Raw genomic sequence first — 19,084 nt, forward strand, 5'->3', positions numbered from 1 at the left:
CCCCCCCCTTTCTCTCTTTCTCTCTTTTTCTGATACTTTTAATGTTCTTAACAATTTACGGATATTGCACACGGTGACGCGATGCAAGATACATTTCGTTAATATTCGTGAAAAAGTCGAAATTACTATGCGCGTTACGGTTTCATCGAAATTTATATCGTTATACACTAGAAAGATGTAATTGACTAGTCACACGGAGGAGAATAATATTTGATTATAACGATATAGACAAAACTGTTATCAGTGTGCAGGTTACGAGAGAAATAAGTCGAAAGATGATTAAAGAATCAATGCTCGATACGAACATGCGGAAAATGCCGGAAATAATCGCGGTCGTTCGTGTTTACATAACGTGCGATCATGCATGATAATTGGTAATAAAAACTCAATTAAAATGAGGATATCAAACACGTGTTGCACTAAATTAAAGGTATAATAAAGTGGAAAATTTGGGGTAAGCTAAATGCATTCAGTAAGAGAATTATGTGTGTGTGCGGGTAAAGAAAATATTTGAACGTATATATGAACGTGAATATTTTTAATACACTCTGATTGCATCATGGAATATATTGATGACACACCGGTAACGATGATAACGATAATATACCGATAACAGTGAGCACAATGAACTAGTTATAGAAATTAACCCAGCGAGGTATTCCGAAAGATAATTCTTGCCCAAATCTGCGAGAAATAAAACTCGGGACGATAGTCCGCGTACGAATCGCTTGAAACACCCCTCCTGAAATTTGCAAATCACGGAAAAAGCTAGGCGACACAAACGCAGCCAACAAAATGCACGTAGCGGCAACACGACTATTACTCTTAATTTCGATTATGCGCGAACCATTGTATCGGAATCACTCATCATGATAGAAAACACTGGAATTGTGGCGATTTTTATTGTCGAGCTTGCCTCTCATGGAAAAGCCACTCTTTTAGCCGGTCGACACAATCGCGCGACGGATCGACGGTAGACACTACTTTCATCGCAAAACATCTAAACTCTACGCGATGTTGGGCAGGTTTGATTGTGCCGTTTCTTCACTCCCTTCGCCGCGTTTCGAGCATTCGCGCGTCGCACTTTAATCATCGATCTTTCTTCTTATTTTTTTTTTTACTTTTTTTGATTGAGGAACGTCGAACACGCTTTTGATTCGCTTAAAGTACGATCCGTCTGTCTTTTGATTAATAACAAAGTCGTCTATCACTCGTCCTATCTCGTTTTCGTTTCAGTCATCATCGACGAACTCTCCCCATCCACCTATCTAACCGACCCTCTTCTTTCTTCTTCTCACTGTCTCTTCCTCTATCTCTTTTTGCCTTTTTTTGTTTTTTTCTTTCTCTCGTCTTTTTATCCGTTTTCTCGCGGGCAAAATTATGGATTACGTATCCACGGGATGTGGTGTCGCGAGAGAGTTTCATTCGGAAGAGACGTCAGACGAGTCATCGCACCCTTTCAAAGCGCGACGCTTTCGAGCTGCGAGTTTCCCGATACAAGGGAGAATAGTACCATTGAAAATTCGTGCCGGGGCACGTCGAGAATGCCAAATCTCAAACACGTTCTACGCAGGGGCAGACGATGACTCGTCGGAGCCCCAAAGGCCGGGCCCGCGGCGGCATAACCAACAGATATGAAGTAGCGAAGTGAAGAGAGCGAAGTGGCGAAATCAGGAAAGAAATATTAATTCACGTTCTCGTTTAATTCGCGAAAATTTGAAAAATCATAAATTGACACTTAAGATTGATGTAAACGCATAAATTGGAAAGGAATTTGCGAAATCGATCTGATATTCTTCGGGGCCTGTTGGACAATCTCGGGAGCTCGGAGCTCGATTTAGTTTCATTAGTTTCCGTATTAGATTCGCGTCCGGTTTTATCCGTTGCTCCTGCATAAACGCGGTTTGAGGAAAAGAGGAGACAAGATGTTATCGGTGCGACGAGCATGAGCCGCGGTACTTAAAACCGAGGGGGGTGAGAATGAGTGGCGGGTACGAGGAGCGAAAGATAGGACGATGGAGATACAAAAGATCGGGCGCGAAGATAACGGAGACGGGTTGCAGTAAGTTTCAGCCGCTTCCCATCTTTTCAAGTATTGAAACTGCTCGTGCTATCACCTCGCCGATCCACGGCTCGTCCCACCCCCGATATCCTCTCTTTCTCAGCGAGCGGGTAGTTTTAACGACGGGGGAGCACGTCGATGATGAAGGTTGCCTACGATCGGATCCTTAAACGGCTGCCGCGCGGACAGGGCACGCGTGGACAAAACCCCCCTCACCCCCACAGAAAAGAAAAAAAAATCAAAACTTAACTCGTCTAATCTAACTTTCGTGCTGTTGGTGCAATGTGCCTATCTACGAATTATTTAACCTCCCACTTTTCGTCTCTCGCTTGTGCTATGTGTTTTTTATTCGTCGCTCGCCCTCCCTCTCACTTTCTCCCTCTCTCTCTCACACATCCTCTCACATTTTCTCGCTCACTCTCACTCTCTTTCTCGCTCGCTCGCACACTTCTTTCCCCCATCCTCTCGCGCTCTTCCATATGTACGATTGCACTCACGCATTTCTTACATATTCCGTGACTTACACCGGTCTCGTCTTTTCTTTGTATCGATTTTGGCCAAGTCGAAATTCGGGACACCGGAGAGATTGTGATCGTTTCACTGCTTCTCGGACAATTACAATACACGCGTGCACGCATCGCCTTTTCCTAGCTATTTTACTCGTTTTATTTATTTAGTTATTTTTTTTTTTTCGTTCGTTGTTAAGAATTCGTGTGTTTCTCTCTCTCTCTCTCTCTCTCTCGTTCACGCAGTCGAGATTGTTTTCACAGAGAGACGGAGGGATCGATGGCTGTCTTGCTTCCTTTCCCGAACTGAACTCTTTTATTGCTTAAACGCCTTAAAGTGCCGACCTCCACTGGGGGGTTCTCTACGTAGTTGTCTTATATAAAAATCTAACGTTTACTTAAAAACCACGGTGACCCCGGTACGATCGGTCGTTCCGCGCGTCTCGTCGCCTTTCCCGGCACGAAACGCGCTTAATTCGTCGATGCCTCCCACGGCGCACACGTTTCTGATCGTTATTATAAAAATATCCAACTGGCCTAAGTGCCGCGTCCGAGAGACAGACTCGATTGATAGAAAATGGTTGCTGAACCGCCGCCCGCTGCGAAGATATCACGCGCAAATTGTCGTTTGGCCACGAATCCGATAAATAAGTGTTATCAACTCAGGTGCGAAGTCTTCGCGTTATTATGGCAAAAATCGAATAAGACACGTGGATCCGGTAGATCCGTGGTTTTCGTGACGGGGGCGGGGTGGGGGAGAGTTGTACGAAAGGACCCGATTGCCTCGCCCTCGGTATAAACGCTGCGTTATTTATCGAATGTACGCGAGATCCACCTCCTCCCTGCCGCCGAATTTCGAGTCGGCCTCGAGCAACTTTTTAATATAATATGCCTATCTAACTAGCTAATTGCAGAATTTCGTTTATAATAACCTTTATTCTTTTATGTATATTTTCTTCATTCATTTATATATATTTATATATTTATATATTTATATATTTATATATTTATATATTTATATATCTTCACGTGTGTGCTTCGGTTAATCGATCTTTGTATTTATCATTTATACACCGCGGCCGCTCGCCGGCCGGCACCGCATTTCGGGGCCGCGAGCGCGCCATTCGACATTACGTCTTTGAGTTATTATTTTTCGCTGTTAAGCCCAAACTACAAAAATAATGAATCCGGGTAACGAGTCGGTATCCGGCGGTCTGTATCGACGCTCTTCCGTTTCTTTCGCAGGTTCGTCCGAATTTATACGCATCGTTAAAACATTGATAAACATTGATACGGGTAACATTGATAACCGGGGATCCCGTTGAACATGTGCGGATTCGTGTTTCTCGTGTGCTCGTGTACTCGCTGGACGATACATAGTATGCGTAATTGGCCGTTTTCGCTGCAGGAAAAAAAAAAGAGAAAAAAATACACCACTCGTCAGACCGTCACATGGCAAATTCGCGCGTATGCCGGATTTCCCGTATTTTGTATCGAAGCTTCGGGCACTACTGTTTACGGCGAACGCTATCTATTTCTTCAAGCCGAGCGAGATGCTAGATTATCCTACAGACTGGACGAGAGGTATCTCCGCTTAATAATCGGTAGCGGTTCCTGTTTTCTTTTCCCTTACATTTTGGACGTGAAAATTTACGGGGAGAAGGGATGTTGGATGTATCTTGCTCTCGAGAGGGGTGGCTTTACCTAGAGATTATGATTCTTATTTGCTATCTTTCTTTCTCTTTCTCACTGTGCCTCTTCGTTTCTTTTTTTGGGTTTTTTCTTTTTTTTTGTTTTTTTTTTTTTACTAAGCGAGTGTTATCTGGTTTTCGTGGTCGCCGTCTTTCGACTTGCGCGTCGTCAAGCCGGAAGTGGTATGAGTTTTACTGCTTTTGATGTCGCGGTGGCATCGATGATGACGGAAATGTTGTTGTTATTGATGTTGTTGTTGTTGTTGGTGATGGTGGTGGTGGTGGTGATGGTGGTGGTAGTGGAGGAGGAGGTGATGGTGGTGGTAACTGTTGTTGCTGTAGAAGTTGTTCCTGTTGGTGGGGTGTACTTGCTTACCATCACACTAGAAGGCTAGGCGTCAGCCAGTCCTCATCCGCTAGCTGGACCGCAACCAAGAACACACTTTACCATTTGAACACACAAACGCTGGTTAAGTCTTGGTCCGAATTTCAAGAAAGTAATAGAAAATATGCTCGACAATAGTTCTCTCTCTCTCTCTCTCTCTCTCTTTCTCTCTCTCTCTCTCTCTCTCTCCCTCTCTTTCACTCGTCTTCGCGCTCCCTCTTATATGCTCTTTCCCTCTTGCTCTCTTTCTCCCTTCCATTCATTCTTTCTCGCGCTTCTGCATCACCCCCTCACTCTTGCTTTCCCCTTACAATTTCTCGCATACAATTTCTCTCCTACTACATAGATTCTAACCAATCTGAATCTACCTTTACCATGACTCAACCTCAACTACATGGCGTAGTAAGGATGTAAAAATTGCATCGTAATCGTACAAGTATTTATAAGTCGTACAATAGCGATCTACTTGTCTTGTGATTCAGCGCGCATCAACGACGGCGAAATGAACGCAAAGTTACGTGCGAGTTATCTTGCGGAGTTTTCTCCTATTTTTTTTCTTTTTTTTTTCATGTCTCTGCCACAATCGGATCGAGTTTACGTCGTTACGAAAGCTACAATCGAGTATTTATTTTTTTGAGTGGATTGGTATTTTTTTATCTTATTCACGCCGATAAAATAAATGCGGACTTCTCATCTCTTCTCCCGCTTTTGGTTTCCTCGCATGGTTTTCTTCCGTTCCCTTTCGTTTTCGTAGGAAATATTATCCTTTTGCATATAAAAACAACGTTGCAGCGAGTATTTTCAGGCTGAATGCGAGGTTGAGCCAGGTTGTAGATGCAGTTATCTTGATGCTAACTGATATTCGAAAGAAAGGATAAGCCAGGCCGTGCGATGATAGTGGTAGCGATCACTGTGCCTGCGAACCGAAATATGTAAATAAAGACTGTTTTTCCAAACATCTCGAGCATCCCTCTTGAATAATGAACAACGAGGATATAGCGATTATATTGCTCAATCGATTTATTCCATTTTTTAAATAACATTTAAAACAACGTGTCAATTAAAAAAAAGACGTACCGATTATTAAGTTTACGATAATCAATGGCACGAATGATTGCAGATTATTGCCTCAAATTGTGTAACGTTGTCTCAAAGTAACTATTCTATTTATCGATAAAAAATTGTAGTATACAAAAAAAGATAATCTCTGATCTCGTTTTTTTTTTAGAAGAGGGCATATAAAATAAAAATGCTTCGGTGGGATACTCGAGTCGAATTAGATAAAGTGCAAGAAGCATAATGCATGCAATGTTTACATTTCGCATTCCGTATTCATGCAAGTCAAGTTCTATGTAGAGTAGGCGATTAGCTTTTCATACTCATGTTGTATTTATATGAAATCGATTTAATATTAATATAATTAAATTGGTGTCTTTTGTTTTTAATTCAGTTGGTTTTCTATTTTTTGACTCACATCGTATAATTGAATCAAAGTCTAATTGAGAACAAACAATTACATAATTTATACGGAGACACACCGTTGAAGTTTTTCGGGTCACGAGTGCAAAATTATGAACGTTCATGTAAATTTGCTCGCTCGGATTCTATTATGATAAAACGACGGGGCTCTGACATTTTTCAACGGCAAGTTAGGTATTAGCTAAATAAACGGCAAGTCGATAGCGCGATTTAACACATCGGCAATATATTTTCGGCGTTTCATCGCTCTTTCATTGTTTTATCGCTACTATTAGTAAGAATTCACGTTCAATTCAGGATGGTTTTCGATGGCTGGTTCTCAAGCAAGTTTCAAAGTGGTATTTCGCTTGACACATGCAGTGATATAATGCGAGCCCGAATTTTCGGGGGAGGGGAAGGGAAGATATTTGTGCGAAAGCGAGCTAACTTTTCTCTTTCGATGCGATAGAGAGATGAGCAATCGTACATGACTTTTGCTCCGTTGTACGTGATACACACAAAGGACTCGCTAAAGCAACTATAGTTACGTAAAATGTATATATCTTCTTAAGCACATATGGGCGACAGGCTGTTTTACGCACTGCAAACAGTTGCAGATTAATGACTGAAAGCCGAAATCGATACAGCGTTTGCAGAACGCGACGTTATCTCGAATTGCTCGTAGTCAAGCTGCTGATAATAGTTATCTAAGGATTTCTTGTACGCCATTATTAAATGTGTCGCCCTTTCCGATTCGAGATTACACAAAAATGCTGTGCATGCGCGGGGAAATGTCCATGATATATTTAGGCACAGTCGTTCGCACGCGAAGTACGAAAAAATAGGTACGCGTGTTGTTAATCCTAAGGGACCAGAAATGTCGCGATGTTTATTGGATTTTATTCCCGGGAACTCATTTAGATCCTCGCAGATTCTTAGAGCTAAAGCTACGACGGATGAATGGAATCGGCGGGCAAATCGGATTTTAAATCAGATACTCGTTCGTTAATTCGGTTTCGCGTATTTCAACTTAAGTTCACTGGTTCTCCTGCTCGACGGAAAACAATTATTCTCTTATTTCCAATAATTGTATTTCCTTTGAAGCATCTTTTTAACTTTGACTTTTTAACCGTTTGATTCGACTTACTCCTTAATCCCGTGAACTTCACGTTTTAGCAATTGATGAATGCGTTCCTTCCTACGGTTATATATTAATAAATCGATATTATACTAAGGGACGAGCTCGCACACCGTTTGATTCGATTATTCAAAGTGACCATTCCGCAATTTGAATTTTATTACTCCATAATCCGAAAGGAATTTTACAATTTGAATTTTAAATTAAGATACGAAGAGTTTAAAATATTACGGTTGAAAGGGGTGGGACATGTTAGATATATGCATGATGTGTATGTGTGCGTGTATATAATGCAATTGTAATTAATGAACATAGAAGCCATTAATATTTGAAAATCGCAGTTATGTACACATTTTCAGTTGATTGAATAAGCGACAGAGATGGAAATATGTATAAAGAAATAAGCGGAGAGTTAATTTGAAAATTTCAAAGTTAGATTTTTAGCGAGCTTTTAAATTATAAGATAGTCATTCTCAATTCTGAAACCCCGGGTTGTCAAGTTCAGAAATTGTTCTCATGGCAAAAAGAATCGCGGGGCATTAGAAGCGGTGCTGAGTTGAAATGCATTCTCTGCGCTCGCCCGAAGCCATCCGCGTGATCTCTTTTCAAATATTCCAGATTTTTTCGTGGCCGTTCTTAGCGATGGCGCGTGTGCCTGTGTGCAGTGCGCACTTTCTTACGTGTGCAGTCCGTGCGGAAAATATAAAATGGTCGAGGTATACTTTTCTGTGGACAACTACGATAAGTATCATATTTCACCTCCACTGCCATGAGCCGCAATTTTTTCAGCATATCTAAATCACGATACGTCGAGCGGGAAAGTGAGTCTGTCTTGCTCCATCAATGTCTGGCGCGGGGAAAACGAAAAATTGCTCCGTTACAAACGTGTGCAATCTTCTCCCCCTCTCTTTTCCTCCAACGGATTAGAGATCACATTAGAAGGATACAGATCGAAGCGATACAACTACGATTTAGCATCGCCCCGTTCAGTCCCACCGATACTCTCTCCAGCATCGGTATACCCTTTTCAGAAAAATTCCAAGCGAGCGTTCTCTTTCCCCTTCACATTCTCTCTCCTCAGCCTTTTAGTTTCTATTAATATATCTCGAAATTCGGTACACAAGATATAATAGAAGCGCTCTGCGTTGCACAAGTATTCCGCTTGTATATTTCTCGCCGTTGCTACTTGTGTTACTTCAATCTAGTGGACACATGCTCACTACAAACATTCGACCACACACAACCGTTTATAACACAATCATTACCGCCATGGGACAGCTTCGTCTATGGCAAGGCAAACACGCTCGTCGGAACTGGCAAACGAAATATTAATTGTACATCTATTTGCGCAGAGATGGGTAACGTGCTGTGTAACCACTCGGGCATAAGAATACTTACCGTCTTCGTATCGATTTATTACAACTGGACGAATTGCGCGTACGCGAAAGACGCGAACGGCGAACGTACTGCTTTCTTATGAAACACCCAACTCTGCTCACACGCAACCCGCTAGTTGCGATCTTCGACGCGCAAGCACGTGCACACACGCGTCTTCGATAATAATACGCGTCTCGCTTATACGCAGCACTATTCCGTTAAATGTCAAGCGGTTGCGCGTTTTCCATCCATAAATTGAAATCACCGACGAATTGAAGATTAATGATGTAGCGCGCGCGTGCAGCCGCGCTATCGATAGAGCGATTCATTTGTCGCTCGCGACGTAAAACGTGCGATTCCCATTTAGTAATTCAATTTAAGAAATCGTGGCGCGTTGTTCCACAAAACCGTCGGTAAATAATGCTGCGCACGGCGCAAATTGCTTGAAATTATCATACCGCCGTTGCTCCCGTAACCTCGGCGATGATCGTTAACTCAAGTCGGGATGAATATTACACCGGATACACGTGCGTGGCTAATTATATGACATGCGTGTTACCGTAACCACGTTTCACTATTTCATCTGTGCAAAATTGTTCCGCGCGCCGGTGCGAGCGCGCGGCATTCGCGCGAAGCGTGCCGAGTTCTATCGCTCGAGTTCCCGAATGATATACAGTATCAAGTTTACGAGGTTTCCCAAGATCACCGACAATATATGTATACGCTATACATATGTATATATATATATATATACTGCGCGCACGCGCGCGCGCGCATATTCTTCTTCTTCTGCCGACACATGCCTTCGATATCCTTTTGATATCGAATCGAGTTTCCACGTGCAACATTTACAAGCCAATACCGGCACCGACGAAATTGCCTTTGCACGTAACAGGGACAAGATGCAGAGGTATGTAAAGAAAAAAAAAAAGAAAAGAAAAAAGCGAAACACACTCTCCTACGTTAGCAAACGAACACCACACACAACGAGCACGGTGCGCGCTCGCGATGCGCACAGACGGGATAGATAAAGTAATGGTTACCTGGAACTGTTGCATCGGGTAGGCCATCATTTGTGCCGGTGGCGGTGGTGGCGGGGGTGCGGCTTGCACCCCTGGGGGTGCCGTGACCGTCGTGGCGTGGTGTGGTGGTAACTGTGGTCCCCCAGGTAATCCCTGGCCCCATCCTGCCGCTGTGCCAGCGGCGTGGACACCCATGCCCATTCTGCGTTCGCAAGAAGTACGAAATACGTAACTGTGTCGGGTCGGGCAGTTTTTCTTTCTTCCGCTTTGTCTCTTTCACGAGGGCGAAGGGAGAACGGAGCTGAACGAATTTGCTCGACGATTATCCGGATGTGCGATGTATTTTGTACGCTCGATAATAACAGCGACGAGAACACGTGTCTACGCCGGAGACACGTTAGACGTTAACCTTCTCCGGGTAGTTCTGAATAATTGTTATCGAAGTTACATGCCCCCGATTTGCCAAAGTGCTCGATCGTAAATTTTCGAGCTCTCTCGTCTGAAAATTTCCCGCACCGGTGTTAAAATCCGCGTCATGGGCTAAATCCACCGAGACGGATGATTAAAAATTGAGAGGGAACGGTATATTCGTAGATTAGATCGGTGGAATTTCGATTCTTCGTATTCCCCTCCTCCTCGATTATTCGGGGATCTAGTCGCGTGCGAAATTTTAGCGCCGACGGGGAACGACGTGCTCGCACAATACGTCAAACGTGAACTCGGGCAAGAAAAACCGATGATCTCGCGTGAAAAGCTTACCCCATATATTGCGCCTGTTGATATCCGGCGAACTGTCCATAAGTGTATCCCTGCATGCCCTGAAGAAAGCCACCAGCTTGCATTTGTGTTGCTGTCGTGGGATAAGATTGGGGCGGATACCAGTATCCCAGTTGTCCGGCACCGCCGACGCCACCGACGCCTCCGACACCCGCGACGCCCGCCGCCGCCGCGGCGGCAGCTGCCGCCGCCGCGTAGTATGGGTACGTCGCCGACGATAACGCCTGAAAGAGCACGAGGATCAATGAAATAGAAAAGAGCAAGAACATTGTCTGGATTTTATGCTTAACGATGCCGATAGGGTCAAGAATAGTAATCTCGTTCCGCCTCGTGGATTCTCGCGCGTACGTTAGAATGACGAAGCTCATGTCTCGGCGCGATCATTTCCGCGCCACTAAAATTATTCTCCCGATATATATCTTTCCTTGCATTATCGCTGAATGATATTCATCGTTAAGTTATATTTTAGCAATTATAACCTCCAAGTTGTGCGACCAACCTCTTCGTGCGACTGAAGGGAGAGAGAGAGAGAGAGAGAGAGAGAGAACTATTTTTCTTCTAATTCTCTGATTAATTATCGAGTTTCCAACAACGCTTAGGAGCGCATCATGAGTGAAATTGATGAACTTCTTTTTGCGAGAAAAAGCTCAAAAGTGTCCAATGGGACGCGGCGACGCGTCACCGCTGAATGGAGCGCGCGAAATGCATCTTTGATGCTCGGTGGCTACGCTTTCGAGAAGTTTACGAAAATAATGTACGGCCGTTATGGCTCTTCGTTAAAGCGGCACGATGAACCGGGATATCACGCAAACCAATCCGATTCCGTTGAATACGAGAACAGGGTATGGCAGGATATACGTACTAACGTGATATCTCGGCTCCCCTGGGAGAAGCGCGTTATGGGAATAGAGATCAATTAGAGCGATGTCACGGGCCGAGTAGCAGTGGATGGATGCACGGAAGTACTAGCGGGGAGTGCGAGAGGGTTTGGGAAGTACTTCGGGTACCATTCCCAGATCGGGCGTACCTACCCGTCCTAACGGAGCTAATTGCTAAGAGACCCGGCCGACACACTTCGAAGAGAGGCACCTGAATAGACCGGAATCTTGCCCGATTCCCTCTCTCTCTCTCTCTCTCTCTCGCTTTCTCTATTTCCATGTTCCTCTGTCTCTCTCTCTCTCTCTCTCTCTCTCTCTGTTTCCGGCTTTACTCTTTCACCGGACTATCGAGCCAGTCCCCCATATACCGATATACCGACACAGGGACACTTTAGCCGCGCGAAACTGGAAGGAAACCGGTCGTGATCGAGCCTGGTAACTACTTCCTTCTTTGAACGGCCGCGCTTCTTTGAGACGCGAATGTACACTGTTCGGTCTCACGTACAACAACGGCAAGCTTTGTTGAGTTTTACACGTACGTCGAGCAATTTGCCGCCACGTTTATCGCTCTGACGCCGTTCACCAGGCATGAGAGATTGAATCGCGACGTCCCCCTCGAGTCACTCGCTGCATTCTCCTGCGAATGCGATCGCCGCCGACTCTCTCTGTAACGTGGCGGCTAACGCGATTTATATTCTCCGAGATCGCCGTTCTTACTTTCCATGCATTACGTCTCGGGATATCGAGCGGGTTTATTCATGAAATAAGGTAGAAGAGAGGCTCCCACCGGTTTGGTATACGGACGGCGATGTAAATATCGGGGGAAACAGAGTGGGCGGAATTTCACGTCGAAAATGTCCACTTCGTAGGACGGAGTAAGAGGAGGAGATAGAGAGCGTTTACCTGTCCAGTTTGTTGAGCATTATTAGGATCTCCACTCTCCTTGCCCCAACTGCACTTCACCGTTTGGCCGTTGATGTCTGTGTTGTGTACCGCTACGATGGCGTGCGTGGCCGACTCCTTGGTGGAAAACCTGAAATCGAAAGAGAAGGGGATTTAGGTCTTCCGCCGTGGGACGTGTCTTCCGACGGTCGGTGGCGGTGTTGGTGCGCGCGATGGTGTATACAAAAAGAAAAGCCCGCTCCCCGGAGCAATGCGGTGCTCCTTCCACCAGTTAAACCGGACCTTATTATGGCGGCTTAACGAAATGGTCTCTGCGACTGGGCGCGTAGTTTAATTTATGCGAGTTTACTGTGCGCACGAATGAGCACAGTAATTGTGAATCTCGACGAATCTAGATTACTGTAGATGTAGGCAGGCATTCGCTGTTAAATTCTACACACCGGTTACGCGAGGTCAGTTTCTAGTTTGCTAGAATAGCGCGCCATTTTGGACCGGGGAAATGCGCGTTACCGTTTATTACGACGAATGATACGGATAAGTTGCGCCACAACGGCCCGCCTTTTGGCGACATTTTAAAAGCCGAGCGAGTATGAGAGGAGGGGGGGGGGGAGAGGTGGAGAGGAAGCGGGCGATTTAATATTCCAAGCGTTCCAAATTTGTCCGACAGCATCGGCAAAGAATGCATTATGTTTTTTGTTGCTGCGGGACAGATACCTCGGGGTTTGTGGGCCATTACGTAAATATTTTAGCGCGACAATGAAACCCGATTCTATATGTAGCGCTCTCCAATTATTCAAATATATGAGAATCCGTCACCTCGCGGTAAATTTGATCAACTTTGTCTTCGGAGGACAAGGACGGGGTGCTCGAAGATCTCTGATTAGAGTGTGCGACGAATTCGACAGGCCGCGCATGAGAGAGAGAGAGAGAGAGAGAGGGAGGAGCGAGAGGGAATTATTGAATTTATCGAGGATTAGGTCACTTTTAACGTTCGCGTTCAAGATTGCACAATGGCGACTTCGTCTAGGCGCTCGCCCCCTCTCCATCCATCGAGCTTCCATCCACGATCGTTGAGTAGGACGAACGATGGTCATCGTCAGCAGCCCCCTCCCTCCCGAGTCCCCCGAACCCCGAGCGATAACCAGCGGCAGATAAGATTCTTTCTTTCAACCGAGAAGAAAAGACCTCCTTCCCTTATCCGCCACCCGTCTTGCTTCCTCGCTGTACTTTGCAGTAAGTCCATACGTCATCGCGAGATATTCGTTTCCGGGGTACCGCGTGTTACGGGAGAACGGAGGGAGGAAGAGCAATTAGACGGAAGATATCTGAACGACGGACATTGTCCAAGGGTGGCGGAACTGTGGCAGACGTACGGGAGCGGCGGAGGCCATCGTATCGGATAAGGACGGACAAGGATGTCGAGCAACGCGCGCGCGAGAAAGGATAAGGGACGGAGGGATGGCGGGGGTGGTACGTAAGAAAGGGTTTTTTGTCTCCTTCTTCCGTCCCTGTTTCCCTCTAGCCTCCTCCACTCCCGCCCTCTCTCTTATCGTTCGTTCTAGAGCAACCCTCCCACGCTCTCGGCAGTCTTTTCTGAGGTAGGTCACGGATCCCTAGCCGTCGTTAAGGTGAAGCGCTGAATTCGCCTTCGGGAGATATAAATGCTCAGCTGATTTCACGAGCTCTCAGGCTCCTTTTTCACCGGGCTCGAAGAGATATCGACGCGGCTCCCGCGCCACGGAATTTATCATTATTTCGCGATTGTAACGTTAATTTATGTGCTGACAAATTTACGCGCGTCAGTCAGACACCGGGGCGGGGTTTGCCGTATGTGACGACCTAACTAACACCGACCCTCTCGTCCGTGCGTGAAGTTACACGTATTTTACAAAATATCACATCCTCGTTATAAAGTATTTGACAATCCTTCATGGAATGTTTTCGAAACATACACAGCCGATCTCATCCGGCGCGGCAAGTTGAACCGAAATATATGATCTGTGCGGATGTAATGGGTAGATTAATGAAATGGCCACGATCCGAGCTTGATGAGTCCGACATGCTGCCATTGACCCGACATGTTCTCGCGTCTCGTACCATAAATCACAAGCGGCGCTGGGTATTGACGCACTATGCATGCGATTTCCTAATATTTCGTAAAACCCCGCTTGATGACTCGCATTACTCGCCGGCCGATCATCGCTCATGGTTTTCGGTAAAATTTCCTCAAGTCTCGCGGCCCCGCGACCATTGTATCGCAGGCTCAAAATCCAATCGCTTTATGCAAATGTACCCTTTGTACACGCGTTACACATACGTTGCTTCCACCTGCTTGGCTTCAGGCCAGATTGTTCGATTTTCTGATAAATTTATTCGGCCGGTTCGGTTGGTGTAAGCGTATCATCAGCCACGCATAATACGTGTATACTACGGCAATATAGTGTAATGGCTCTGGGTTGATTGGCTGAATGGTAAATTTAGACGTAAGCTTTCCCGACAATCGATGTGTGTTTGTGTGTGTGTGGTGGTGGTGACTGACCATTATGATTTCACTTCATTCGGGACAAATTCGCACGAGTAGGCGTTTGTCCTAAAAAATCGACCGAGACGACGGGATTGCGTAGCTTTGCGCAATACTCCGCGAAACTTTATTATGTTCAACATGCTGACGGGGTACTTCGGGGAATAAGAGTCCGGCAAAAAAGTTGTAGAGGTTATTATTACGACATAACGTCAAGGAGCACTTAAAGTTTGATTAAATTTACAACATCGTATGGTAATGGTGTATTAAGTTTTTGCTTGAGATTTTTCCTTTTTTTACAAGGCAGTAAAAAGCTCCGGTAATTAAGGAAGTTTGATTGTATAATCAGTGGAATGGTTTTAAGGATTTCATACCAAGGGGCGCGCCGTTTAATTCTTCATGTTCGGAGAATTGGCTTTGAGTGTTCCTTGTGGAGTCTTTGGTGATCGATAAGTCATCTTGCGATTTAAACAGTGGGTAGAATAAAATGACTTTTAACAACGGCAACTGATTAAGATGCAGCGCGATAACACGCGAAATTCTCGGCTGTTTGTCGGCTTATTAGAAGGGACGCGCATGGGTTTTATTAGTAAAAATTATGACAGTTTTGCGATATCTCTCTCGAGTAATATGTGATGATTATTGAATGGCGAAAATGGATACCTACGTCCGATGGGATAGATAAAGATATCCCAGGTTAGAAAAGCGTTCAGGGCGGATCGACCGCACATAATCGCCTTAACTTCATCTATAATTAAGTGCCGTGAGTTTGATAAAATAACCGGCGTGGACTATTTTCGTAAATACGTAGAATTATGTGGACCGCGCGAAAAGCCCCGGCTGATGCCAATGCGGTCCATGAATAATCGGGTTAACTCTTAGATGACCGTAAGCGAAAAGAATGGAATTAGAGCAGCGCTATTTTCAATGACCTCGTCGGAAAAATTGCAAAATAACCAGCCGGTTCATGGCGATGCGGCCGAGATATGTGTTCGCCTATCGATGTTTCGCGGATTATTTCTTATTCCACGGTTAACGCGACGGCGAAATTAAAAGTGTGTTGCGTATCGATCGGCTATTCGTGACGGGGACTCGTAACAAAAAGTTACCGGCATGTTCAGCGTTACGCGCATGGATGGTACTCATACACGAGCGAGGCCGCGTGCACCACGCGTTTGATTAAGTTTCCGTCTAGAGTCAGCTCTAGGATGCATTGTACGTTTCACGAAATGGCGAACGATCATCTCTGATTGCGGGATGTCTGGAAGCTTGCCTTGGGGAATTCCACCTGAGCTTGCACTGACAACTTGAAAAGCTACTACTCATGACACACACCCTACTCCGCGTTTCAACAACGTCGTTGATAGTCTACCGGGAACCTCAGGATTCAAAATTATCGGTTTTATCTCTCACGTGGCGCGTATGTCTGACGTGACGTGTTATTATTTGGATTTTAATTATTTGTCGAAGGTCCGTGTCAGTCCTTTTCCTCGCTTTCGTATTCCAAGGCCTGAAGACGGACGTGAATATTTACTCCCGACGCTTACGTTCCCCGAAAGTGTGTTTTTCCCGGGTAATGTCAATCTATGTGAAAACCGGCGAGATGGAAAATTAATGTTAATCCTCAGATTGCGGATCGTTCGACGAAGCAAGACGATCGCTGTGAGCAGTTTAGTGCTCTAGTCGTTACGATGCACAGCACTTGCGCGCGTTACGACGTTAACAAATGAGGACGTCTTCAGGCGCTGTTCACTCACGGTGAAGACTTTCGTCACACGCCTATGGGCGTAGTTTGTAGTTTAAGGGTTAGAGATATATACCTATACACCTAGAAACATATATGACGTATCGCTGCTTACGCGTCGTTCTTCTTCCATTCTGACTTCCCCGACTCAACATTCTGCTTCTCCGGCCGCGCTCCGTTGTGACGCTCCGGATAACAGCACGTGGCATTTGACACTCGCGTGAGCCACGGCAATTCGATTCGGAGAAACGCGTATTAGTTAATGCGATGTCGATGGGAGTTCGATTCAATTTTGTGAAAAGTCTACGGAATATTTTAATCGGGAATTGTAACGCGCCCCGATACACGTACTTTGCGTCGTGATATGTTCAGGGTTGGGAAGCAACGCGTTACTTGTAACGTCGTTACTGTAACAGTTACTTTTTCTCTTTCAATAACGACTTGGTAACGACGTTACATTTTCCCATTACAGTAACAGTAACGGTAATGCAGTTATATTTTTTGAATAACGGTAGTGAATATAATCGTTACTTGTATCGTTATTTTGTACACATACATGTATATATATGAAACGAGCAGAAGCGAATCCTAAAAGAAAGATTCACAAAACTCGGTATTCGATGTAATCGGTTATTACATTACGCGTTTATCTGATCGAATTGTCGCGAGTGTCAGTGCCAGTGACACGAGTTAATATACGAAGTGTCACGACGGAATAACCGGGGGTCAGGATACTACATTGGGAAGCAGGACGTCGCGGGACATCATATATTTCCAGATGTGTAAAAGTATTCACAAAGGATTTCCGATAATAACGAATATTTCACGAATTTACCGATGATAGAAAGAAATACTCGAGTCGAAATTTCGGCCGACGTTCATAGTCATAATCATTTACGCCCGATACGGAATGTGCCGGATATATATCGGTAATACATTAAGATACATATTTACCTGATGAATGCGTAGCCTTTGTCCTTAAATACTCGAATTTCTTGGATGGTTCCGAAGTGCGAGAAGGTCTTTTGCATGAGATCCTCCGTTAAACCGTTGGTCAATCCACCGCAGTACACCGTGCAATTGGTCGGACTACTTTGATTGTAAACTTCGTCAAACGTTAGCGGTTTCGCGTTCGCTGCGGGACAAAAAGATGAAACACCTTAGTCTCTGTTTGCTCGCGCAACATGTCGGTAGAAGTTTAAGAAACACGATTCAAGCGTTAGTAAATCACAGCTACACCGGATCCCTGAATATAAATTACGTCGTATGTAACTTTCTATGGATTCACAATATAAAAATTCGCAGTTGACTGGTAAAGGAAAGAGAAAAACACCGCCAGGTAAATATTCACAAATTTGTACAGAATTCTAACGTAAATCGCACAACGGGATATAGACAAATGCAGAACGGTTTGAAAATCGTTTATCGCGAGAGCTCGATTACGGTTTAAGCTAACGAATTTTGTACTGCGAATTTTTAAATTATATTTGCTAGAGTATCGGTGTTTATTCTGTTCATACCAGGAAATTAATTACTTCTAGCAAATATAAAATATGGAATTATGTGTTAACAAATTTACTTTACGTATATACACACACATACACACATCTACGTACAAATATACATGTATAAAACGCTCGCTACATTGCGATCTGTTTTAATCGACGTCAGCGTACCAATTTTCCTCAATTCGCGCGTTTAATTCATCGCGCGTCAAATATTAGTAATGTTCTATCGTTGTAAATTACGACGATAAAATTATTCCTTAATTAGGAAAACAATTCACACATACGCAGACATACATATACACGCACGCAACGCAGGAAATATCGACTGCCGTGCCATTTTATTTACACACCACCGGCATTTATTTTATTATCAATCAATGCTACACAGTCTCTCTCTCTCTCTCTCTCTCGCCACTCGACGTGTAAGTCCTGCTCGTTCGTAATCACGATTGGCGCATAAAGAATGAGTGACGCTTCGTTTCGTCCGGGCGGAGGGGCGAGGGGAAAAGGGAGCATTCATCAAAAAACGATCAGCGCACGGCGAAACGATTATTCCGCTCGCGACATCCAGCAACGATCGGCTACCGATCCTCGATAGCAATATAAGAAACAACACGCACATGGAGAGCCTTGGAAAAGCCATTATTGAAAGTATCTACTTCCCCCGCGACGCGATAGATCTCTCACGTATCCTTTGCCCCCGTCTGCCGCTCTCTCCGCTCAGCGCCGCGCTCCCCCCCCCCCCCCGGCATTACTTTTACTGATACTACGAAAGAGGTCAGCCGGGTTTCACGACGTGGTCGAAGCGGGACGCGAGCTGCTCGAGATATCGAACGCCAATGCCAAAGAGGTTGAACCCCGTCAGCTAAGTTTACGATCGCACGGGGGCTTAGCCTATACCGTGGAAGCAGGCTACGGGTGTAAACGCGACCGGTAAACCACGGCCTGTAATTGCCTCGTTCGGGGATAGAAGGTTCTCAGAACGGCAGAACGTCCCGTTAAGAACTTACCGAGGGACGTTCTCTTCTTTTCTCAAAGCTCGGCATTATCTCTTTATTGCCCGGCGAACGTTATTCTCAGTATTCCCGGAATGTCGGCTCGCTTGTCCCCCGCG

The 19,084-nt window shown here is 45.0% G+C and overlaps 1 protein-coding gene across 4 annotated transcripts in view; it reads right to left on the minus strand.

The window, feature by feature from the left end:
• The window catches only part of LOC106749769 (nucleolysin TIAR), a 229,398-nt gene that overhangs the window by 325 nt on the left and 209,989 nt on the right, over positions 1-19,084 (minus strand). For 3 of the 4 annotated variants that reach the window (XM_014629544.1, XM_014629542.1, XM_014629541.1), the window contains exons 5-9: positions 17,417-17,597; positions 12,198-12,327; positions 10,399-10,640; positions 9,661-9,841; positions 1,309-4,679 (exon numbers count right to left, since the gene is read on the minus strand). In XM_014629544.1, coding sequence (XP_014485030.1) covers positions 4,638-4,679; positions 9,661-9,841; positions 10,399-10,640; positions 12,198-12,327; positions 17,417-17,597 — 776 coding nt within the window. In that variant the 3' untranslated portion in view covers positions 1,309-4,637. Of the gene's footprint in view, positions 1-1,308; positions 4,680-9,660; positions 9,842-10,398; positions 10,641-12,197; positions 12,328-17,416; positions 17,598-19,084 lie in introns of those variants that run through there. The other variant, XM_014629543.1, reaches the window with a different exon arrangement.

The sequence above is a fragment of the Dinoponera quadriceps genome, unplaced genomic scaffold (assembly GCF_001313825.1).
Source record: "Dinoponera quadriceps isolate SergipeBrazil2010 unplaced genomic scaffold, ASM131382v1 scaffold3289, whole genome shotgun sequence".
Taxonomy (NCBI): Eukaryota; Metazoa; Arthropoda; class Insecta; order Hymenoptera; family Formicidae; genus Dinoponera; species Dinoponera quadriceps.